Source organism: Eriocheir sinensis, chromosome 52 (assembly GCF_024679095.1).
Source record: "Eriocheir sinensis breed Jianghai 21 chromosome 52, ASM2467909v1, whole genome shotgun sequence".
NCBI lineage: Eukaryota > Metazoa > Arthropoda > Malacostraca > Decapoda > Varunidae > Eriocheir > Eriocheir sinensis.
In genome coordinates this window covers 5,745,043-5,769,549 of record NC_066560.1, presented here as the reverse complement: position 1 = coordinate 5,769,549, position 24,507 = coordinate 5,745,043, and the positions used below count along the sequence as shown (strand labels likewise).

At 39.8% G+C, this 24,507-nt stretch overlaps 1 protein-coding gene across 11 annotated transcripts in view; it reads right to left on the bottom strand.

Moving 5' to 3' along the window:
- Positions 1 to 283: 283 nt before the first annotated feature.
- Positions 284 to 24,507, bottom strand: part of LOC126982949 (eukaryotic translation initiation factor 4 gamma 3-like) — a 51,915-nt gene continuing 27,691 nt past the window's right edge. For 10 of the 11 annotated variants that reach the window (XM_050835273.1, XM_050835277.1, XM_050835279.1 and 7 more), the window contains 20 exons: positions 18,954 to 19,433; positions 18,573 to 18,712; positions 15,914 to 16,006; positions 13,695 to 13,895; positions 13,398 to 13,532; positions 13,075 to 13,293; positions 12,541 to 12,792; positions 11,519 to 11,687; positions 8,910 to 9,100; positions 8,532 to 8,722; positions 8,053 to 8,174; positions 7,147 to 7,301; positions 6,724 to 6,896; positions 6,421 to 6,500; positions 5,781 to 5,899; positions 5,378 to 5,476; positions 4,382 to 4,510; positions 3,568 to 3,646; positions 3,081 to 3,242; positions 284 to 1,686 (listed from right to left, as the gene is read on the bottom strand). In XM_050835273.1, coding sequence (XP_050691230.1) covers positions 1,514 to 1,686; positions 3,081 to 3,242; positions 3,568 to 3,646; positions 4,382 to 4,510; positions 5,378 to 5,476; positions 5,781 to 5,899; positions 6,421 to 6,500; positions 6,724 to 6,896; positions 7,147 to 7,301; positions 8,053 to 8,174; positions 8,532 to 8,722; positions 8,910 to 9,100; positions 11,519 to 11,687; positions 12,541 to 12,792; positions 13,075 to 13,293; positions 13,398 to 13,532; positions 13,695 to 13,895; positions 15,914 to 16,006; positions 18,573 to 18,712; positions 18,954 to 19,433 — 3,362 coding nt within the window. In that variant the 3' untranslated portion in view covers positions 284 to 1,513. The remainder of the gene's footprint in view (positions 1,687 to 3,080; positions 3,243 to 3,567; positions 3,647 to 4,381; positions 4,511 to 5,377; positions 5,477 to 5,780; positions 5,900 to 6,420; positions 6,501 to 6,723; positions 6,897 to 7,146; positions 7,302 to 8,052; positions 8,175 to 8,531; positions 8,723 to 8,909; positions 9,101 to 11,518; positions 11,688 to 12,540; positions 12,793 to 13,074; positions 13,294 to 13,397; positions 13,533 to 13,694; positions 13,896 to 15,913; positions 16,007 to 18,572; positions 18,713 to 18,953; positions 19,434 to 24,507) is intronic. The other variant, XM_050835274.1, reaches the window with a different exon arrangement.

Genomic DNA, 24,507 nt, shown 5'->3' with positions numbered 1-24,507 from the left:
AGAAGAGGTACCTTGCATCAGACACTAGGCGACTAAGAGCCGCAATGCTGAGTAAAGCAGTGTAGTAATGCCTCAACCCTCAATGAGTGTGGCAGCATTAATGATCACATCACTCATGACAAGGCATGTGTGCATCATGTAACAAATGCCACCCCACCTGCTCCCCCAGCAATAATAAATGGGAATTTTCCCGTGGCTGTACATCAGATTGCCTCCCATTTCCTCTTATTGCCTGGTGTATATATACTCACCGGCTAAGGTAAGGGTAAGTAGCAGTCATGTAGTAAATATTAAATTTATTTTCAGAGGCGATATGGTTTACAATATTAATTTATAGCACTTCATCTTAAATATAACCCCAGTTTTCCTTCTGCTTATAATAACGCATTAACGAAACAAGAAGTGGAACTCTATCCTGTGCCCATCAAAAAATTAGCACAAGGTCAGGAGTCAGTCCAGTCAAGTTCTGAAGAAACACATCCCCTGCACAAAACTATGGCTCAAGTGGGGCATCCTCTAGGTGTAGCAAAGCTCAGTAGCAGCAAAAAATGGGACAGCACAGCGCAAGAGTTATCAACTGAGAATGAACTTGAGTTTGTCGAGTCATGGCACCTTACACCATGAGAGGTCACACGTCCGGGGCACAGGGCAGAGCTCGTCTGACTCGTTATAACAACTAGCAGATTAGCAAGCCCTTGATGGGACACACAGCGACTTGCCGTGGTTGCAAATGTCACATTTTGCATATTAAATTCAACAAACTGTGTCAACATCCCTGAGTAGCAGAGGAGTTCATGGGAGTTGACAGCAGCCAGCAAGCATATCCTCCAGCCTTAGGCACATGCTCGGGTCTGTACATGACTTTAACTATATATATATAAATATACAAAATAAATCACAGAATTTGAGCCATAATTACAAAACTTATGAGGAGCCAAGCTGTAAACAAGTAACTGAGCTTTTCAAGTATCTAAATGCATATATTTTTCTATACAATCACTCAATATCTTGGAAGTGTAGGGAATGCAATTCTCATTTTACTATGCTATAACACAATAACAATAATATGCAACCAATTCTCACCCTAGCAAAGATTACAAAACCATCTGCACTTCCACTTAACATTGTTACTCTTTCCATGTGCACTTTTTACATAGAAAATAAATAAAGAAAAGGAAGAGGCAGCATAAACAAGCTTAAGGTTTACTCTTGCATGTACACGGCGTCGGCCGGCAGTGTGGCCCTCAGTGTGAGAGAAAGACGGCCGACAGACTACCAGCATTAGCACACTTCATTCCAACAAAAAAGTAGGAAGCCTTTGAAAGATCTGCCTTTCGTGCCAGGCTCAAGACACTAGTAGCTGTAGTAAAATCACAAATATCTAAATGTTTGGCTCCATTTTTTTTATTTCAAATTCTTTCATAATATATTCTTTATCAGTAACAAAGCCATGGTTCCTATTAACACCATTAAGGAAGAATTGAGGAGGTAAGAGGGGCATATGATCAGAAGTCTATCCTTCTTCATCAGCCTCCTTGAGCCAGCGCATGAAGTTCTGGACAGAGGTAATGCACACTCCTTTACCCTCTTGCTCCTCGGGGTCCTTGGAGTTGACCCACTCTTCAAAGGCCTCTTCTGACACTACTTCAGAGTCATAAAAAGCATTGAAGCATTTTTCGAGGAGACCTGGGAAATCAAACAAAACATTGGTAAGTGTTGAAAAGAAAATGCTACTTTTCAAGTCATTTTGTCCTAGTTTCCAGAACAAGAACCTTAAACCATTATGGGAGCAATCGGTTCTGACATTTTTATTATTAATAAAAGGAAATGTTGGGGGAATACACTATAGCTGTGCATAGCATCAGTGCTCATCTCCCAAGCAGTGGTTAATGAGCCTGTGGTGGGTAAGAACCCATTACCTGGAGATATAAGGCCCATGTGACATCCGGGTAACAAGTTTACCTTCCCCTGCTTTCTCCAGGTACCCATTTATCAACCAACCCAAAAGGGAGGATGAACAGCTGGGTGAGCTGCATGCTGACTGCCCAGGCTGGGATGCAATCCTAGGCATGCAAGTTCATAGCTACTGATGTTTACCTCTGCACCATGGAGGTAAATATGCAGCACACGAAAGGAGACAAAATAAGGACTTTTCAAAACTTGCAATTGAAAATTGGCTAATTATTACTGGAATTAGAGTGGGGAATTGTGTTTCATCGCTAACTTTCAACCCCTATTTTTTTTAGAAATGACCTCTTCCAATATTATTACACCTATAATATGGTTGAGGTTTCATTGGAAAGAATATGAACCATATATTAAATTGACCAAAAATTTTTTTTTTTCCTGTTTATGTTTTGATGCAATAGCCCTCTAAATTTTGATGACCCTAGCAATCCTGGTTGACAATATTTTTCTACTTGAGGCCTATAATTCTAAAAAACTGTTAGGAAAATAATGTTGAGGTCAAATCAGTCTATATTCTACATTCTACTGAACAAAACAAACCACTGTTGTAGGTCTAATAAAATGAGTTTTGTAGTCCTAAGTTGAAGAGTTACATTTAAAATGTATTCAAAGTCTTAGGGGTGATTTACAAACTAATATTATGTTCAAAATAAACTTAGGGAAGCTGATGAGGAAATTTTAGCTTGGAAGATACTTTCTAGTACTTTTGGTGAACTGCTGGCAAACAGCAAAAAGCCTGGGACAGTTGGATTTTCAGCCTTATGAACCAATTGTGTTCCTTTAACCCTTTCCATCTGTGATGCACACGTTGGTGTCACAGTATGGAAAGAGTCAAGAGTAAATGGAAGAGAATTAAGAGGTTCAGAAGAGGATTAACGGTGACGCCTTTGGATGCCAATGTCGGTGTCACCGGAGCGAAGGGGTTAAGCTGTATTAGGTTCATAAAATCTAAATGATGCTTGCATGTGTTAACCTAATTGTAGTAGAGAATCTGAGCTAAGCTTGTGTTGTCCTGTCTCCATATCTACTTTCGTACAACTTTAACTTTTTCATTGCCTTTCTTAGCTCTGACTATGCCTAGTCTACTGGGGAAGACAAACTTCTTATCTTACCTTGAGGATATTGATGCTTAACACATAGGGCTTGGAGGGCATAGATACACTGCATCTCCAAAATTTCATTTCCATCAACATACTTCAGCACCACAGCCAGGCGGTTCTTCATTTTCTCTTCAAAGTCCTCACACACACGAATAGAAGAACCATCATTTGAAGCTGAGCGGGAAAAAGATAGAAGGTAGGTTAATGACTTCATTCTTCACATTACTGGAATAAACCCCTACTCTAAAAAGTAACTTCTTATTTTATCCTCACCCAACACACTACAATGAAAAATACTGGAGATGAAATTAGTGGTATTAATTCCACCAGCCAAGGAGGAAAAAACTCCAGCCTTTGAAACTTTAACAATTGGAAAAACAAAACACTGCAGATTTTAGTCAAATCGAAGGTGAGCACTATGAACCAAGATCCATTACACATTCAAACACCAAACACTCAACATTTCTATTAAAATAAGCACAACAAAACATTAACTTACTTGCAGCTTGACTCTCCACTAAGGCGGTGACCAAGGCACGAATGAATTTGCTGCTCTTGGCATCATTTCCAATGTTTGCCTGCAAGATAATAATGATGTTAAATCTTACTGCATTTCATTTGGAAAATGCAAATCACATCAATACAGACCATTAGAGGTAGAAAATAAAATCCATTATAGCCATGTAATTTTTTTATACTCGCTGAATCATTGCAAACATACTAAACCCCCACTAAGTCATGCCTTATATAAAACCATGAAGAGTTAAAAACCAAGCTGGCAGAATGTCTTGACTCCAATATTAGATAAATCTGATATTGGTGGGGATTAATGTGAGTCATATCAAGCTAACAAGTTTATATAAAAAGGTATAAACAATCTGGCAAGCTATATATTTTTTTCTTCTGGAACCAACACAAAAATATATCACAGCCTAAACTGTATTGGACATGTAAGTGGTAGCAGTGTCCAAAGAAAGTCATATGAAAACTTTTTTGGGGCACTACTTTTGTTTTGGTTGCCATTCACTTCAGGGATAGAGTGAATACAAGAGTTGTGTATTCGAACACGTATACAAATACTTCACAAATACTTTTCATTGAAAAATACCTTCTTGACATAACTGGGTATAGTAACGTTCTAAAGTTATGCAACAGTAAAATAAGCTCATGAACCTGCACGATACACGATGATTACATGACAGATTATAAATACTTTTCCTTTTTATTTGAATATGAATGATAATACTTTGATTTCTATCAATAATTATTTAAATAAGAATACTCCATCCTTGATTCACTGCATTTCAACTTACCTCAATCCATCCAAAGATTTCGTCATTTGATGCTCTCTTGAACAGCTTAAGGAACTCTGCCTCCACCTTCTGAGGGTTCCAGCCACTCTGGTTCCCAGTCTTATTTTTGTCCATAGTGAACTCCACTTGCTGAAAATGTACATTTTTTGTTTGAATATTATCAATCACACTTATGATCCAAACCTCAATATCCTATTATGTGTCAGCAGTCACTAGAAAGCTTACAAATATAACAGCTGAAAAGGAGACTTTCCAGAACTGGCCTGTCACTGGTAGCAACACTGGCATTGAGCCCATTAGCATAGTTATATAAAAACTACACTAAAAATGACATACAGATGAAAAGAAATTAATAAAAGAATTAATGGCATTCAGATTTAAAGTATCTATTCTCTTACATTTAAAATACCACTTTAGGAAATAATAGTCATGTACGCAATCATCAGAGCTAATGGTTCTTTTCGAAAACTCTCATTCAATGAAACTGTTTTAATCCCTTCGACACGAGGACGCGTATACTGCGTCCTTGCGTGCCCCATACCATATACGAGGATGCGCATACTGCATCCTGGCTCGCTTTAGCCAATACACGAGTTATTTCATCTCTATATCTATGCTTACATCTCAAAATTATCAATTAATTCTGCATGTTTTCAAATATAATACATGATGATTGTGTTGAGTTTATGGCTGAAAACTTGTTATATTCAATAGCAACATTTTCAATTTGGCGTGCGCGGCAATCCTGGATATGGCGCAGCGCGCTGTTTCGGCTCGGCCGTAGTGAGTTTCTTTATGTGCACCATTTAATTCTGCATGTTTTCAAATATAATACATGATGATTATGTTGAGTTTATGGCTGAAAACTTGTTATATTCAACAGCGACAATTGAAATTTGGCATGCGCGGCAATCCCGGATATGGCGCGGGGCGCTGTTTTGGCCTGGCTGTAGTGAAGGGGTTAAATGATATGCCCTGACAAACAAATGAACTCACGTGTTTGGCCAGGAATTCTTCCAAGTTGGTACTCTGGGGTACTATGGAAGACCAGCTGAGACCAGATGAATTCCACAGATCAGACACCTTGTTTGGACTCTGAGAGAGCAAATGGAAATTAATGAATATTCCTGATAAATTCCTGCAAATAGATGTGGTGCAGTCCCACCCTTTGTCACAGAGAACTGGGACTTGCTAAAGTATTTTGTAAACTGCAAACTAAAAACTTGAGATGCTTTGTGAATCAGGTACAGATAAGATTGACATACAATGAAAAGTAAGAAAGAATCTCAAACATATGTGACTGATAGAACTATAATCAACTTGACAAAATGATTGGTGGGCTCTTTGGTCACTGGTGACAGTAACTGCAAGTCTGAACAAAACCTCCTGCTATGCTTACCATGATCATTGCTGCTTTGGACAAAATCCAAGCAAATATATGCTCCTTCCTGTTTCCAGCACACTGGGCCAAATCTATTAATCTGTGTATGGACACAGCACTGTCATTGAGGCAGGGAGCTGTTAGGGAGAAAAACAACATTTAGATGGATAGAGTTTGAAGAATAATGTCTACAAACTCCAGCACCCTTTCTAATGATAACTCCCAGAGGGAGTGGCGAGGGCAGAAGGGATTCAAATATCCCGTTCCAGAACTCCCTCTCAGCAGATTCAATCCATTGCCTTCCAACCCTCAAGTACTCACTCTCACTCTCTCTCTAATACACATCCATTTTAAAGGTTACCTCCCCCTGATACCACCTCTTAACTACATACACTAGCTTCAGTCATCCTTATTTATTTTCAATACATATCCAAACTCAATCAACCACACTAATATGCACTCCCTTGGTGTCTTTTTCAGTATCATCCTCCCAAGGAATGCTAAGCACCCATCACTTTCTTGTATCTACTGTAGTTTATATTTTATTACAAGTTATTTTGCCCTCAACTGCCTCTTATCTGTTCACCATGCACTGCTAATTCTTGGAAGGACACAGGGCATTGCTTCAACAAAATAATAATAATTGAGGTACACTTACCAAACACTTCACCCAGGTATTCACAAACTTGTGGAATATCAATTTCAAAGTCCTCCACCATACTTAGACACTCTTGTGACCTGAAAATAGATACCATTTATAAGCATCAGATGCAATTAAACAAGACGTTAGGGAACAGCCAACCTCTGCCAAAAGGTAACATGGAAATGGACTGGGTTTAACTTCAATTAAGAAAATACATATTGGCATGCTCCATGGTGCTGCATGGCTTATTGGCTTAATTGTAAGAGTACTTATCTACTTAATATACTACTGAAAGCCACATAACACACTGCCACCTACCCTTCCAGCAGCTGATCCACCGTCAGTAGTTTTTCAAGGATGAGGTCGTGGTACAACTGCCCAACCATTTTTCTTCGCTTGGTGTCACGATCAAGAACCCATTCCAATGAAAACTGTACAAAATACTTGACTGTTGAAGGAGTAAACTTCTCCTTCACACACAATTTTGCTTCCTGAAAAGAGATACATGTGTCAATGCTAAAAAAAAAATGTTGGTCATCAGCAGTAGATTGTGGAAAGTCTAATAAAATAAAATCATCAATAATTTACAGACCTCTCAAATATCATTGCAGCAGCTCACAGAATGACTAAGATTCAGCATCAAGAAAACTTCATGACTCAAAAAAATGTATCTTCCCATTTTTTGTCAATAATTGAAGTCTCTTACAATAACAACCTGGAAATACAACTTAAAGACCTTACCTCAGGATCACTGTTATGTGTATATTCATCTATGATCGCGATGGCTATCTTCCCGAAAGCTTCAACATCAACAGGGGAATACTGTCTCGTTGGTTCAGGTTCTCGAGGTATAGAGTTATCTCTGGATTCTGGACGACTAGTTGACTTGCTTCGGTCTAAAATGAGGGAGGGATTGGAATATTCACCTCAATGAATCCACATGACTGGCATACAGAAGGACACTTTATGCAGTGCACATGTACTTTGGATTACCTCACAATGAAACTTTGTGGCTGGCATACAATAATATACTTAATAGTGCAAATGTAATAAGAAAAAAAAATCTGAATAGACATTGATTTGATTTCTACATTGTAAGAAAACCTGATATATTCAAGTTCACAATATTAACCCTTTCACGCATCACGATGCGATTCACGTCAAAATGGAATCGCCTATATCCGAGCCTTTGACTCAAATCACGTCAAAATCTTTGAAAACTTCACCAAAAATAAAGTATCTTTCAGAATCGTGTCAAAGATCCAAACTAGACCTATAAAATAAACTAATTAGCACGACTGTCGTCCCTTTAATTTTTTTTGTCAGTAAACTTCGCTATTTATTTGCATTTCTTGATATTTTTTTCTTTCATAAGGCAGAATAATCTCTCCCAAAACCAATGATATATAATAATGCCAGGAAAAAAGAATACTCGTGGGTGGGGAGGGGGGGGAAAAAAAAAAAAAAAAAAAAAAAAAAAAAAAAAAAAAAAAAAAGCCCCAGACGGATGTTGCAGTGGAAAGAGAAACTTATTAAACTTTTGGTGCGTAAAAGGGTTAAACTACCAAGAAAAAGTAAAGTAAATGAAGCTGAAATCTTCCAAAAAGCTGTCACTAAAATAAAACGGAATAAGAAAACAATACACACCTGGAGCAACAAACTTTTTGACAGCAGAGATGGCACTTTCCTTGTCATTGAGAGGTGGCATACTCTTGCTGCCAAAGCCTCCTTGCCGTGCAGGCCCTCCACCAGGAGCCAACCGGTTACTGCTGAGGGAACATCAATATTACCACTAGTGAAAACATTATCCTGTTGTAATATATACACTCCCACACCCATTATTTGTATATCTGCAAAACTTCTGCCAACTCACTTCCATTCCACTCTCCCACAAGTAAAAATATGAACATGTATATACAGAATGAAAATTGCATAAATTCTTTACTATATTAAGTCCTAGAACCTAAGTACTATGAAACATTTAATTGTTTTATTCATAACATCCACATGGCCACAGTGAATAGATGTTTATTTCTGACCCAAACCTCTATTTGCCCAGACATCTTACCCTCCTGCCTCTTGTTTTGATACACTCAAAGCAGCCTCCCAATGTATCATTAACTCACCCCATTGCAGGAGCATTTCTCCTGTTGTCTCCTGCAATTGCACTGCCACTCGGGCTGTCCATCAGTACATTGAAGCGATTGCTTTCCTGCTGTTTATTTTCATTGTGATCTTTCAAGCCACCACCTGAGCTGCCGCGCCCCCAATCCCCGAAGTTACTTCTTAACGTCAGCTCCATTACACCAGAACCAGGCTGAAAAGGAAAATGTGCTCTGATGTTGCTTTTTTATTTTTTATAACAAAACCTTACTTTTATACTTCCACTAATTTATTAGGTAAATTTGCTTGCATCTACCCTTCTACAGGAATGAGAAAAAAGTTGAGTACACCTCACCAATATGAAGCATTTCATTAATATGGAAAGGTCTAAAAGCACTCACCCTACTGAAGGTCTTCAATCGAGCAGAGTCAAACTGCCTTCCCTTGGTAGATGCCACACTCCAGCCCTCGTCAGACATCTGTGAGCTACGGTTTTCTCTCGGCCGTCTGCGGTCCCTTTCTCTGTCCCGATCATCCCGCCGACCAGGATTATTCGCTAACGCCATCTGCTGCTCAATCTCTTCTCTTTTCACTTCCTGGAAGAGCATACGCAAAGGTTCTATAAGCAAACAGAGCTGTGTGGCAATATGCAGGACTACTGAACACACTACTAGTAGCTGGATGTCTGCACAGGGGTGTAGTGAACAGGATAAATTGAGGATGGTGATCATGCCTGTGGTGGGAGGTATGGCTGCCTCAGCACCCACAAAATGCCCCCCACCCCAATCCTGTTTTGTTGGGAGACCTTTATATTTGTGTGTGTGTGTGTGTGTGTGTGTGTGTGTGTGTGTGTGTGTGTGTGTGGAGGGGGGGAGGGGGGGGTGGGGGTGGGGGTCTATTTATTTATCTATTTTTCATATTTATATGTAAATCAGTTAAAATGTATTTTAAGAGTGAAACAAAGGGGTTTCAAGTGTATCTGAAGAAACTTGTTCAAGACCACCTCAGAACTAAGTGCCTCTGTCTCTGTTTCTCCTTAGTAGTGAGAGGACAACAGCAACAAAACACCTACTGGGAGTGGCAAAAAAAGTGTGCGAGTTAGAGGGGTAGGGTGAGGACATGCAGCTCCTTGCTCCTTGGAACTGCCGAGTCAGGCAGAACCAGGAGTCTGAGAGATCCCTGTTGTGTCTGTGAAGATTTTACAGGCAAGAAGTGGATTACATGCTGTTTGTGTCCAAAGTGGTGTCATGTGAAGTGTGCTAATTTGACTGGAGTCAAGCAGGATAACGTACCTAAAATAAATTGGATTTGCACTCCATGTCTTCATAAAGCGTCTCTCGCTACCATCATTGTTGAAAAATTGGATAAATTCAAGCAAGAATTATCTAAAGAAATATCTGTGGTTAAAGATGAGGTTGAATCTCAGATGTCCAGTGTCAAAGAGTATGATGGCAGGCGTGATTTGTGATGAGCAGGCAGAGTCGGCTTGCGCCAGTTTTGCCGACGTAGCCAGACGCAAGAGGAAGAAGAATCTCCTTGTTGTGAAGGTCTCTGATCAAGACAAAAAGGCTACCGAGATGAAAAATGAGGTTTCCCAGGCATTACAAGGCATTCAGATTACTGATTCAAGATTTACGAATGGAGGTTTCTCATAATTTTTGTTATTTTCTGTTAGAATTGACTGTTACTGTGAAGTACAAATGCGCACAAGACACTAACGTTCTTACACAATAACATTGAAAGTCAAATAAGACACTATCATATACGACCTACATCCTAAAAACTATCGTACAATATCCAGGAAGAAATAACTCATATGCTGGCTAAAGCGAGCCAGGACGAAGGAGACCCGTCCTTGGATATGGTACGGAGCACGCAAAGATGCATCCTCGTGTTGAAGGGGTTAAACAGGAATGAGTTCCTACACTTGATTCCTGAAGTTGAGGGGTAAATTGAGAAGATTTTTAGCAAGCCTGCTGCTAGTGTGGGCACAATGCGCTATATTTTGAAATGTGATCCAACTGTTAAAAAGTTGATTCATAAACATCAGGACAAGATAAAACTGGAATGGGGAGTGTACACAGAGATAGATACCATGCAATCATATGTTACCATTGTCAAAGATACAGCCATCTTGAGGCCAACTGCACCAAGAACAAAGGAGAAGCCCAAAAATGTTACAAGTGTGCTGGTGATCATAAATCAAGAGACTGCTCCATGGCTGAGAGGAAATGCAAAGATTGTGTGAAGTACAAGAAGCCTGAAATCAACCACTCAGCGAATGACCAGTGTTGTGTAGTTCTTTAAACTGAAATTGAGAGAATTCATAACATAACCGATCATGGCTATTAATTGGTGTTTGAGGCTCGAAGATAAATTGTGTGTAATAAATGTTCAGCGAGTTCGAAATAATCGTTGGACATTGAATCGAGAGAATATAAAGAAAATATCAGACAAATGGAATGAAACAATGGATATTTGTGATACTATAAAAAGGAGATATTGTAATCAGCATGAACCAAAACATGGCCAAGTGACTATAATGATGCCATGTTTATTAAAAGGACATCAGTAGGCTATCCATGAAAGCAATTAAGACTCACTCAGTCACTACAACGTTGTGAATAAGTGCATATCAAGGATTATTAATGAGGCTAACATCATTATTGCTGACGGCCCTGCGGAGCGCTGCGCTGACAGTGGAGTGGGGCCTGAAACCTCATCAACGGTAAACGGTAAATGGAAAGGAGTGTCTGGGGGTCATTATCCTTTGTATCTCAGGCTGACAAAACATACCTACACAAAACAACCCACACAATAACACTTCAAACCTAATGTTTCAAAATTACTTTTCAACTGCTCATTTTAACCGATTTACTTATATGTATATGAATAAAAAGACTAAGTGCTAACCCTGGTATCAACAGGTATACCATAGCATATCACACACACACACACACTGCTTTCTTACATACAAGCAACAAGAAGTGAACAGGTTAAAAAAATTAACTTGCCTCCTGAACTTGAGCCTTAGTCTTTGGTTTGTTGTCCTCTCTTCTCGGCACCCATTGATTTTGCCGTAGGTCAATTACATCCATCATGAGGAATCTCACTCTGGTGACTGTCTGACGTTCTTGAACAATCTTATCCATTATCTTGAAGTACTTGTCCAGCTCAGACTGACAAGGGAGATAAATTCATTAATGTGGCTGTACTAGAAATTTCCAATAAAGGCCTCTACTGGCCTGAGGCAACTGCCTTAGCAATTGTCACATATGATGAAACACCTGATTTACAATAAAAAAGTACCTAAGAATTAATATTGAAATATGACAGTTTACACAAAATAGTACCCGAGAACCAATTCTCTACATTTAAAACATCCAAATACATTTTTTTTTATTTATTAAAGTCATTTACTACACTTTCTAAACCAATTCCAACCTTACATTCTTCCTGAACCTCAATTTACTTAGCTTGTAACCAATGCTGAAGGCATTAGCATCTTTGTTTGTCAAAGTACTTCATTAACCTGAGTGCTTCAGTACATCTATTTATGTCCCAACAAGTTGTGTCACAAGGTCGGTAAGGCCAGTATTGTCCAACCTGCACATCTCCAAATGTGAGTTAATTGTAAGCCATAGTGACATGTGGCAATCCACCATACATGACCCAGCTCTAAAATATGGTCAGTTTGGTTTATCCTTTCTCTGTCTCCCTCTCCCCCTGAGTGTGATGCTAAAACTAGCTAATAATATAATGTACACATCATTAGGAACAGAATTCCACCGTAAGTCAAGGACCTCCTGTATTTGAAATAAAAAAAGTACTAGTGACTATATGATTATGAAAGTAGCATGCCAATATACATTCCATGGTGTTTTGCAAGTCTCATATTTGGTTTATATTTACCCAGTTCTCTGCCACAAGCCTCAAGTTATCTGAAGCACACAGGTCAATATCAATTATCACCTTAACCTACTTTGATGAAACAACAGCACTTAAATCAAGAAACTGAGAAAGTATGCATACCATTGCCTTCTGCTGTGTGCCACACTGAGCTTCAAGAATCTTTCCTATTGTTGTTAGAAGCTTACAGAGGCACTCTAAGGACTCTTCATCTCCTCTTTCTAATAGCGTGCCAATGATGCGCATCATGATGGGAGACGTCAACATGCGCAGCTTGTACAACTCTCCGATAAACCTAATGTTTCCTACAGACCGCTTCCTCATTTTTGTTTCTTCATACATCAGTTTTGCTGCTAGTTCTACTTTCTTATCAGGCTGAAAAGAAAGTCTTGAATCATTAATAATATCCTTTCTAAAGAAGAAATTTCCAATAAGTGTGAAAGGGAGGGGGAATAAATCCAATGGTTGAAACTGGGACTACCTGTAAAACTAAGGTCAACGATGAGAGGTTCCTCATATACATACAAATTCAATGGAACAAAAAATTCTGAAATACTCGAACAAAATTCTCAAATAACACTATTATTGTGCAATTAACTTTCTAACTTATGTGCATTTGCTAAATTAATAATTCAAATACAATAATATGCTACTTACATCTGAACATGCATCAATTTCTTTTGACTTCTCTGCTCTAAAGGCATCTGTATTGTCCTTTTCAAACTCTTTCTGGCATTTGTTGATTATGAGGTTCCTGAATTTCACCTCCTGCTGCTTGCCAGAATTAGCTTCATTGCCATTCCCTCGAACGGACATCAATGAAAGAACTTGGCACAATTGGGCGTAAGTCGATGAAAAGCTTTGCTCATCCACAGCCTGGGAAACAAAATTCCTTGTTATAAATAGAATTCAGTTTTCAGCTATAACATTATAAACATCAAAAAGGAGTAACACAATGTAGAGAATAAGTTACAACCAACCTTTTCAAATATGAGGTCAATAACAGCAGATAACCTTTCCGTTGTATTGATGGGCATAGTTTTGACTGTATCCACAAGCTTCCCAAACTTTTCAGGAGTGAGCTTGTTGAGAATACCTCTCATCACCTTCAAAATCTGTAAATAAATTTTAAAATTTTTGTCTTAATGAAATGTCAATAACAACTAGAAGCATGCAATTTCATTATGCAGTGCTAAACCAAACAAAATGTTCAATAATGAATGCTCCAAGGTGTAAGAGGCAGAACCACTAAAAACTAGTAGTCAAGGTATATTTACCTGAGCATCATCAGCAGCAGTTTTGCTGGCTTCTTTGGCTGAGGGCTTCCATGCATTCTCAGTTGTTTTAAGCTTTGGCTCTCGGGTGGTGGAGGCGATAACAATGATCTTCCCCTGCCCGCGTCCTCCTCTTCCCTGCGGCACTGGTCCACCAGCCTCGCGTGGTCGCTGCTGACTGTTACGACCAACTGCTCTTGGTTGCTGTAAAGCCAAGCAAACACCATTAATATTAGCCAAAAGGGAAATTAGCCAATTCACCTATTTCTTATCCCAAATGCTACTTGCATTGACAAACTATCTGTGCTGTGATCAATATATTACAGCACTGTTTCCCCAATCCCAGACAAACCTGGTAATACTTACACCTCACAGAAGCTAATTATGTTGTTTCTTGCTAATGAGGCCTTTTCATCCTACACCTAATTGAACCTTAAGTAGTTTGGCAAAAAGTCTTATTTCAGTCAATGCTAATTCTTTCTCTTCAAGATGAAATAGGCTTGAAAGAAGTGTGTAGATGCCACTCAGCCAGTGGAGTCAGGTGCTGACTGCACCCTTCATCTGACATGCTATTGCTACAGTGTCACACTGCACTCATCTCTCTCTCACACAACCTTGGCACTACTGTATGCAGTTAATAAGCTCCACTTGCTTCACTTACAAAGAGCAGTGAAAATAAAACATTTCCCTTCTCAGCTGCCAAAAAAAATTTGGTTCTATTTCATTTGAGTTTCCCTCCCCAACAGGCTACAGTCCATTCCATCCAACAGTCCAGCAATGAAAACCCTAGAACAACAATGTGGCCAAAGCAGAAAATAGGGTATGGTCACTCTGCAATGGGGATGCAAGAAAGGATGGACAGAAGTAACATTTAACAAATGTATCAAATTTAACAAATCCTGTAAAAACATAATCATACAAATGAACAATGTTCTTGTTCAAATAATTACCAAAGAATTTACAGCATCCTAATATTTCAAGAACCATGATCTGCCTAATTTTTCACACTGGGCTATGTTAATTCTGTATAACATATTTCATGATTTTTTTGGCTTAATTTAAAAATTTTTTTTTACAAAGACAGCAAAAAAAAAGAGCCCCACCCGCTACTCGCTGCTCCCAAAAAAGAATCAAAAGAGGTGGCTGAAAGAAAGGTCAATCTCGGGAGGAGAGGTGTCCTGATACCCTCCTTTTGAAAGAGTTCAAGTCGTAGGCAGGAGGAAATACAGATGAAGGAAGATTGTTCCAGAGTTTACCAACGTGTGGGATGAAAGAGTGAGGATGCTGCTTAAGTCTTGCATAAGGGGTTTGGACAGTATAGGGATGAGCATGAGTAGAAAGTCGTGTGCAGCGGGGCCGCGGGAGGGGGGGAGGCATGCAGTTAGCAAGTTCAGAAGAGCAATCAGCGTGGAAATATCGATAGAAGATAGAGAGGCAACATCGCGGTGGAATTTAAGAGGTAGAAGACTATCAGTAGGAGGAGGAGAGCTGATGAGACGAAGAGCCTTAGACTCCACTCTGTCCAGAAGAGCTGTGTGAGTGGAGCCTCCCCACACGTGAGATGCATACTCCATACGAGGGCGGACAAGGCCCCTGTATATGGATAGCAACTGCGAGGGGGAGAAGAACTAGCGGAGACGATACAAAACGCCCAACCTCGAGGAAGCTGATTTAGCGAGAGAGGAGATATGAAGTTTCCAGTTGAGATTTTGAGTTAAGGATAGACCGAGGATATTTAGTGTTGAAGACGGTGAGAGCTGAGTGTTGTCGAAGAATAGGGGATAGGTGTTTGGAAGATTGTGTTGAGTTGATAGGTGGAGAAATTGAGTTTTTGAGGCATTGAAGGACACAAGGTTCCTTCTGCCCCAATCGGAAATGATAGCAAGGTCTGAGGTTAAGCATTCTGCAGCCTCCAGTCTGGAGTCGTGTACTTCCTGTTGTGATGGTCTTCTATTGAAAGAAGTTGAACAATGCAGAGTGGAGTCGACGGCGTATGAGTGGACAGGACAGTTTGTTATGGAAAGATCATTGATGAATAACAGGAAGAGAGTGGGTGATAAGACAGAGCCCTGTGGAATGCCACTGTTGATAGGTTTAGGGGAAGAGCAGTGACCGTCTACCACCGCAGAGATAGAACAGCCGGTAAATATCCATTTATTTATTGAAGCCACATTCTGGTACTGATCGATGATACACCTTTAAAATTCAAACAACTCTCATACCTTATTCCCCAGACTTGACTTGACGTAATCAGGGATGAAGTCGGGACCATTCCCAGCATGTGCCATGGAACCCCGTGGGTCGAAGGTCTTGGGCTGCATAAAGGAAACAAAACAAATTCTGAGCTAATTTGATAATCAAATCATTATACCTGAAGCAGACATGGTGTCTATTACAAGGCTTCCATTACTATTTATATAGGCAGGTTACCATTATTAGTTGTAAGGTATTACTGTTAATATCACTAGGCTATTTATTACCATTACTTTTGAATGGAATCCTTGTAAACACACAACTCTTTAGAAAAGGATCTTAAGGTCTGTTTAAATCAGTAATTACAAACCTCATTTGCATGAAACACTTGCTGAATGTGAACAGTAATTTAAAATAACAAGGAACTGTCTCTGGAGTGTAAAGGAAAAGATATATTAGGGTAGGCACACTGCTTGGTAGAGGTGCTCAGTATAAACAGAACACAGGGCTGATATGGTTAAACATAGTAGGGCTATGACAGTGGTCCTTATTTCTTTTTTCTATGGTAAATTGCCCATGGAATTCAAATCCATGGCTGGTGACCGTTTTTTCCAGTCTGCCTTTTTCCGCCATAATATAAAAGTCAGCGAGGGAATTTTTTTGGGTCAGTGTGACTCCTGGGCTGCCAAACAACTCCTCCATGCCATTTTCAGTGTTTCAGTGACTAACAATGATGGCAGGAGGAGAGGTTCTTGGTTCTTCCACATCTGATTCTGCACCTGAGTATCCATGGCCAGTGACCTCGACTCCTCATAAGCCTCTTGCTCCCAAAAGAGCTCAAAGTGTGAGAGCAATTGTGAGGGCTGAGTGACCTGAAGATGCATCCCACTACCCTTAAGGGTTATCAAATTAAAAATACGAGGGTAATGAGGGTTGAGAGAGGGTTGCTTGCCACACTGTGCCACTCACAACCTACGCAGCGCTCTGAACAAATGGCAGCTGCGAACTAAAAGTTACTGGACTTCATCACATCACCATGGAAATACAACATGACAGACTTCAGGTTTGTGGCAATTGGTTTAGGCAGAGCCATGAAATTGATAATGGAAAGTGCACAATTTTCGGGAAAATGTCAGAACATTCCTGCCTTTTAGGAATAAGCTACTGTAGACTATGCCAAAAACATGGTAACAGGGCAGCTGTGAAATATTATGGTCACACAAACTGAGAAAATGGTGACTTTTATTTCAGTAAAAAATGTATTTACATGCACCCTGTCATATGTTTTCCCCTACAACTACTAAAATTGGGTGGGAAAAAAAAAAAAAAAAAAATAAATAAATAAATAAAATAAATAAATAAATAAAAAAATAAAAATAAAAAATAAAATAAAAATAATAATAATAAATAAATAAAATAAAATACAAAATAAATAAATACAGTAGTTACTATAGTCTGTTTCAATAAGATATTAAAGGCAGCCACGACTTCTCTTTTTTTCACTTGATTTTGATTAGCTCTGTGGCAGCCAATCATCGCGCAGAACCCATTAATTTGCTGCCAACTTGCCCACTGGCATTGCGACTCGGCACAATGCTCTTAGTTTTCTAATACTATCTAGAGTACTACAAGGCCTGCCTGTGTTTTCTTAGTAGCATTGCCATCAATGAATCATTATCTATAACATTCTTTCTATAACACAAGACAAATTCTTTTTTCTCGTAGACATGTGATGAATGAAAAGATTTTTCTTATACAATAAAATCAAGTTTATATTTTTTGAAATATTCAAGTTAACAATGTACTTATGACTATTTTTTGTCTCATCATAATCCTTGACACATAAGGCACTATACATGTTCAATGGTAAAATTGCATTAAGTTAACCCCTTCAACACGAGGACGCGTATACTGCGTCCTTGCGTGCCCCGTACCATATCTGAGGATGCACATACTGCGTCCTGCCTCGCTCTAGCCAATATAAGAGTTATTTTATCTATGTTTATGCTTACATCTCAAAATTATCAATTAATTTATGTTTCTTTATGTGAACCATTTAATTCTGCATGTTTTCATATATATAATACATGATGATTATGTTGAGTTTATGGCTGAAAACTTGTTATATACAATAGCGACATTTGAAATTTGGCGCGTGTGATGATCCCGGATACGGCGCGGGGCACTGTTTGGGCTTGGCCATAGTGAGTTTCTTTATGTGCACCATTTAATTTTGCATGTTTTCATATATAATACATGATGATTATGTTGAGTTTATGGCTGAAAACTTGTTATATTCAATAACGACATTTGAAATTTGGCGTGCACGGCAATCTCGGATACAGCGCGGGGCGCTGTTTTTGCCCAGCTGTAGTGAAGGGGTTAATATTTCATGGTAATATTAGGGTGTAGAAATTTTTTTTTCATGCATTCCATAGCACTACGAGGCAGTTTGAGCTCCCTGGGCCAAGCGAACTTAACCTTTTCAGTGCGGTGATTGGCTGCCACTTGGCCAGTCAAAATTAAGAACATGAGGTGTGGCTGCCTCTAATATCCTAGTGAAACAGACTATAGTTACTGCATTCCAAACATGCCTGGTACACAGGAATTAGTCCTTGTGGGGCCTTCATGCCTAAATGACTGAAATCAAAGAAGCAATCATAAAACACTTTCTTCAGGGATACATACCCGTCCAGGCCCATCTCGCACCACCTCCAAGTTAGGCAGAGATTCAGGCTTCTTTAGGGAAAGGGGATTGTTTTGAAGCTCCAATAGAAATCTCCTGTCATATTGACGCTTTCCATCTGGATTTACAGGACTCCACTGATCTGATAATGATAAATGCACAAGAATAGTAGTACAAAATGACTCTGATACTTACTGAGAAGCTAGTTATTGTTTCAAATTTCCCTATCAAATGTTAGTTCTTTTAAACAAAAATGTAGTACAATGCAAATTTTGTTTAACAAGCAGTCAAACAATGAGTTAATATATAGAGCAAAAACACAGGTAGGGCTACTATTCAAACTTACATGACAAATATACAAAATTGGGAAAAAATATTCTTACCCTCTTTATAACTGTATTTTAACTGTGGTCCATCTTCCTTCTTTTCTTGATCATCTGTCTCCTCTTCATCCACTGCAGCCTCCTCCTTCTCTTCATGGACATTGTTGACTTCACATTCTACATTGTTGACTTCCTTCTCCTTTGGTTCTGGTTCATTCTCTTTCTCGTCGCTGTTGGTGGCTGAGGGAGCCACAGGAGGGACAGGCTCCTTGACAGGTGGTGGAGAGGGGGAGGTCTTAAGTGCTGGAGGTGGCTGAGGTTTAGCCTGGACTTGTGGTTCTGGAGTCTTTTCTTTCTTTTCCTTTTCTTTGGTATTCTGCACTTGGACAGCATATTTGTGAACAGGCTGTTGGACAGTGTGTGGAGCTGTCTTCTGTGGCTGCACTGCAACTTGTGGTTGTTGGGTCTGGGCAGCACCGTCATCAACGGTGTCCTGTGGTGGTGGGGCAGGTTCTTCACGAGGGCCCTTCGGACGTTTGCCTGTGGAAAAGAACGCATTTTTATAGTTATCTGTTGTAATTAATGGCACAGTTAACATGTAACTTAAGAATGACATTCAAAAGATACTCATTCTTCAATGAACTACGTTAAACAATTTTTTTTATGCGAGACCTGGAATTACTCAAAATCTGTGTCATGATCGTTGTCTGCAGCAGCCTTTTGCCCAATCTTCATGCCAACTAACTCACTATAAAATTTGGTATATACTGTATTTTCTGCCATATAAGATGCACCGAGGTATGAGCCGAACCTATAATGTAGCGAAATATATTTAGGAAAAAATAATTCAACATTTTCCTTGAACTTAATATGTATGTAGTATTTCATTTGGCCACCTTACTTACAATTATGACTATGATACCAAATGTTGCTCTGTGCCCTTCTCTGTGTTCAGTGTTCCACTGTTGGTTGAAGAATTAAACTGCTCTTACCCTGAGCAGCTGTGACTTTGAAATGGTAAACAAAAGGGTTGGTTGGTAGATTCAGTCACAGCACAATGTGCAGGCGGTAACTTTCGCTGAAGTACAGAGGGAACTAATCACACAGGGATGCTACGTTCGATGGGCAATCTTGGTCTTGATCTCGACTTTCAGGGACCGTATACACACTTTTAAGTAAAAATTGATGTTGGTTAATTTGTCAATCATATTATGTTTTAATAGTTATTTTTACAATGAGAAACAAAAATGCATTTACAATAAACACTTTAGTCATCTACGGATATCCGTTCTTTCGAACATGTATCACAGAAAATGTCAGCTGCACAGCAGAAATCTTCAGACTAATCTGCCTGAATCCGCCCCACGGTTGCCGAGCAGTCACGTCAGGCAGCACCCTGCTCCACCAATATTGTTCCTGTGTAATAGCCGCTTGAACCATCACTGCCAAGGTACCCGGCACGATGGTGACTGGTGCGCCGCAGCGGTATTGTATTTTGTGTTTTGTGTTCACGCCGCGCCTCGGCTCCCACGTGCGGCGCATCTACTAGTTGTGACCTGTACGTTTTATCGCTTCACATGTCCTCCTCCTTTCTTCTACTTATCCACACTTTCCTTCTCAACTGCATCACACTATTCACTATATAAATCAATCAAAATTTGTACCTTCGGTGTATACCGCGCAGGGGTAACTTTTTGACATTTTCGGAGTGAAAAAAGTGCACATTACACACCGCAAAATATGGTATATTTTACACTGGGGACATCTGTTAACAATTGTGTGAAACGGAGGTGTTATAGATGTTGTTTTCATACCAGTAACAATATCTCCTAGGCATACCAAAACCTAACTATTGGGGTATAAGATGCAGGGTGATTTTTCGAATCTTCATTTTTGGAAAAAAGTGTCTTAAATGGCAGGAAATACAGTAATTTCAAGTGAAACTAATAACCTTCATCCTACACTTCATAAGCTGAGTTCACACATAGCCCGCTTAGCGTTCTGTTCGGTCCCGTCAGCGAAAACAGGACAAAACACATGGCACCGTGGCCATGGTCAGCGGTAAACGCACTGGGCGGGCATGTGGGGTTGCCACCAACTGGTGGCAAGCGGGCTGTTTTCTTAGAAAGTTCAAAACATTCGGGGCCGATCGCGACTAGACAGGATGGTTGTCAGGACATTGCCAAGCGGCATCCTGAGTTCTACTGCCGCTTGGCCCTGTCAAGTGGGACTGTTCGTGCATCACAGCCAGATGTGGACCCCCACCTAATGCAGGCTGATCCCCGGCTGACCCAACTTCAGTTGAGTTGGGGGTCTGGCGCAGTGGAGACTTGTTCAGGCCAAAGACGGCATGAGCCAGGGTGCAGTTGGCCACAACTGATCACGTTCTCAAAATCTTTTAGGTGTGGACCAAACGGGACGCTAAATCGACAATGTGTGAACCAAGTCTTAGGGGGGCAAACTCTGTAACCTATGGTAGGATAATCATATATGGAGAGACCCTATTCCTCCAAATAAATATATGGAATGTCTGAATTATAAATCCAAGCATGTAGTATGGTATGGTAAGTACAAAATTACAATACAGCATGGTTGAAAGCAAAAAAAATGTTTAGTCGAGAATTTGTTCCACTATGTATTGTACATAATGAAGGTTGCTATAATTAACTTTAACACTTCAATCATACTAACTGTGGCAGGCTACTCTTTTTACTCGCTTGAAGACATCCAGGACAAGCCTGGGGATATCTAGGTCTGGCCCATCTCTTGGTCGCGGTAACAAGGAGCAGGGGAAACGGAGGCACAAATGACTACCACCCAGGCAAATACAGTCGTCCCTCAAACAGTACGGGGGTTAGGGATTCAGGACCCCCGTACTATTTGAAAATCCATATAAAATTAGTGCCCCCCCCTAGAAACACTCCTGGGCTGCGTTTGAGAGAGGGAATTGGGACTCTCGGTACATCCCGAGTGCTCTCAAAAGCGTGATGCGGCAGCACGAGTTGCCAACTTGGCACGTCCGCTCCACTCCCGGCTTTGAGAAGTGGAACACCTCTGTGCTCTGATGACATCATCAGCAAATATGGCAGCTCAAACAAACACATAAGTGCTTCCATTGCATCAGGAAGATCAGCGTACCCCATTTTGCTGTGAGTGAGACGCCGTTACCATAGCAACGACGAGCATTGGCAGTTACTGCAGCAAGAATTTCTTTTACACTATGATAGATACAGCGAACACTGCTCTCATTCACGTGGTATGCTCTCCCTACCACAACGTAACTCATCCCAAAATGTAACTGCATTTCGTACCAGTAACTTGGTGCGACAAGCGGGAAATTAAAAAATCCTAAAAATATTCTTACATGACAATCCGTATATAACTGAGACCGTACTATTTGAGAGACGACTGAAGTGACCAGGCAGGGTGTCAGCACGGAAGCAAAGTTTTTAAGGACAATAGGAGGCACTCCATCAGGTCCATAAGCCTTCTGAGGATTGAGGCTAGAGAGGGCATTGCAGACATTCTTCTTAAAAATCTTAATAGCAGGCATAGTGGAGTCAGAAGAGTAGGAGGAATATGCTCAAAATCATCCAGGCATAACTTTTTTGGCTCATTGCATAAATCATAGGTATAGTTGTAAATTAAAGCTTTGGTAGTCAAAACACACAAAAAATATTCCACCTGAACACCCCTTCAACTTGAATTGATTATATTTTTATTGGCCAGCTGCTTGTTAAATAGTATGGGACTAACTTTGAGGTTATGGAGTCAAATACTAATACTGATCAAAAAGGTGCACCATGCCACTAATCGATGTTAAATTATCAAAGATTTTGGCGTTATTCTCTAAACCTCCAAACACATGTATCATGGTCTAGGCCCAGAACACGCAAGTCCTGATGGCTTTAAGATGGCCCCAAGAGCCATCTCCAAAACTTCTAGTAGGTACCTCAGCGAGGATCATTGCATTATATTATATATATATATATATATATATATATATATATATATATATATATATATATATATATATATATATATATATATATATATATATAAAATAAAAAAAAAAAATAAATAAATAAATAAATAAATAAATAAATAAAATAAAATAAAAAGATCGGTGCCCCTAATATTGCCAACAGATGATTCACAAAGATGCCTAATACCATGACTATACAAGCTGAAAAGAACACAGTGCTGCCTCACTTCAGTTAACAAGAAAATACCCCTCCCCATGAAAACAGGCCAGATAATACACCAACAATCCCTTCAGGAATCCCATGAAGTCATAGGGTATTAGTATGACTCATGATTATACTGAATCAAATGCCTCCTTGAAATTGACTAAGGCTGCAAGCCTCCTCTGCTGAAACTCTGTGCTCCACCAGTGTGTGCTGAGCTAGGATAAGGTCAGTTGTCTACATTCCAGGTGTGAATCTGGAATGCCCTGGTCTCTGCAACTTCACCAGTTGGTTGCTAATCTATACAGGTGATAAATGTCAAGCACCTTGCCTAGCACACTGAGCAGTGTAGTACCACAGTAGTCAATGTGGTACTAATGACCCTTTCCCTTTCCAGATATGGATGATCAGCCTTCTTTTCCAATCAAGAGAATGGTACCAGATTGCCATATGGCAGTCATGATTACACGTAACCCATGAATCACAACAGCACCTCCAGCTAGGACTGGTTTCTCACTGATGTTACGAGCACCATCTGTATTTTCAGCCCTCAATCTTGTAACAGCTTCCCTGACCACGTCATGAGTAGGTAGGGTTTTGCCAAGAGGTAGGTCAACATCCATTATTTGTAACCCTGTAGTTGAGTGCTGTTCACTCATCCACCATGTACAACTGTTCAAAGTACTCAGCCCATCTATGTCTAATGTGAGGCAGTCATCTGCAGTTTGAATAGTGTTCACTTGAGGCCTAATAAGCAGGTTGGAGGTAATTTGCAGATATAACCCTTAACATCAGAACCTGTGGCTCTGATTCCATGAAAATCAAATTACAAACAATAGGGCATCACATTTGTCATGTCATGCTAACTTGCCCATTACCAGACCATCTTCATCAGAGAATGAAGGACTCATTCTCATGTTTTAACCCTCTCACGCACAGTAAAATTTTAGTAAGTTTCTCTTCCACTCACCATCCATCTCTCAGGCCCGACCAGCCTTTCTTTGCCGCCGCGAAACTCTATATTCCAGTACGTATTTTACCATCACAGATATATCGTACCCTTATAAATTTGGTATCAATGGCTTCATAAAGACTTATACTAGAACGGGCGCAAATAAAAATAGAGGAAAAATATATATAAACAATAGAAACTCGTTTCAAGTCTCTGTAAAGAGATTTGTAGACAATAAATCCTAAGTACCAACTCATCCCCACTTGCTATCTCAAAATTTTGTGGGCCAACTTTTTTAGCCGAATATATGTTTCAAAGCGGAATTTAGTGAGGATTCTAATGGTATCCTCAAAATCTTCATATGCCTATTAGATCCTGAGTTACACTAAGAAAACTGCATTTTTTTCCTCTCCCGTCAGAGTAGGCTAACAACTAAAAATTGCTCCACGCTCCTCATTTACGCTCCTTAGAAAGG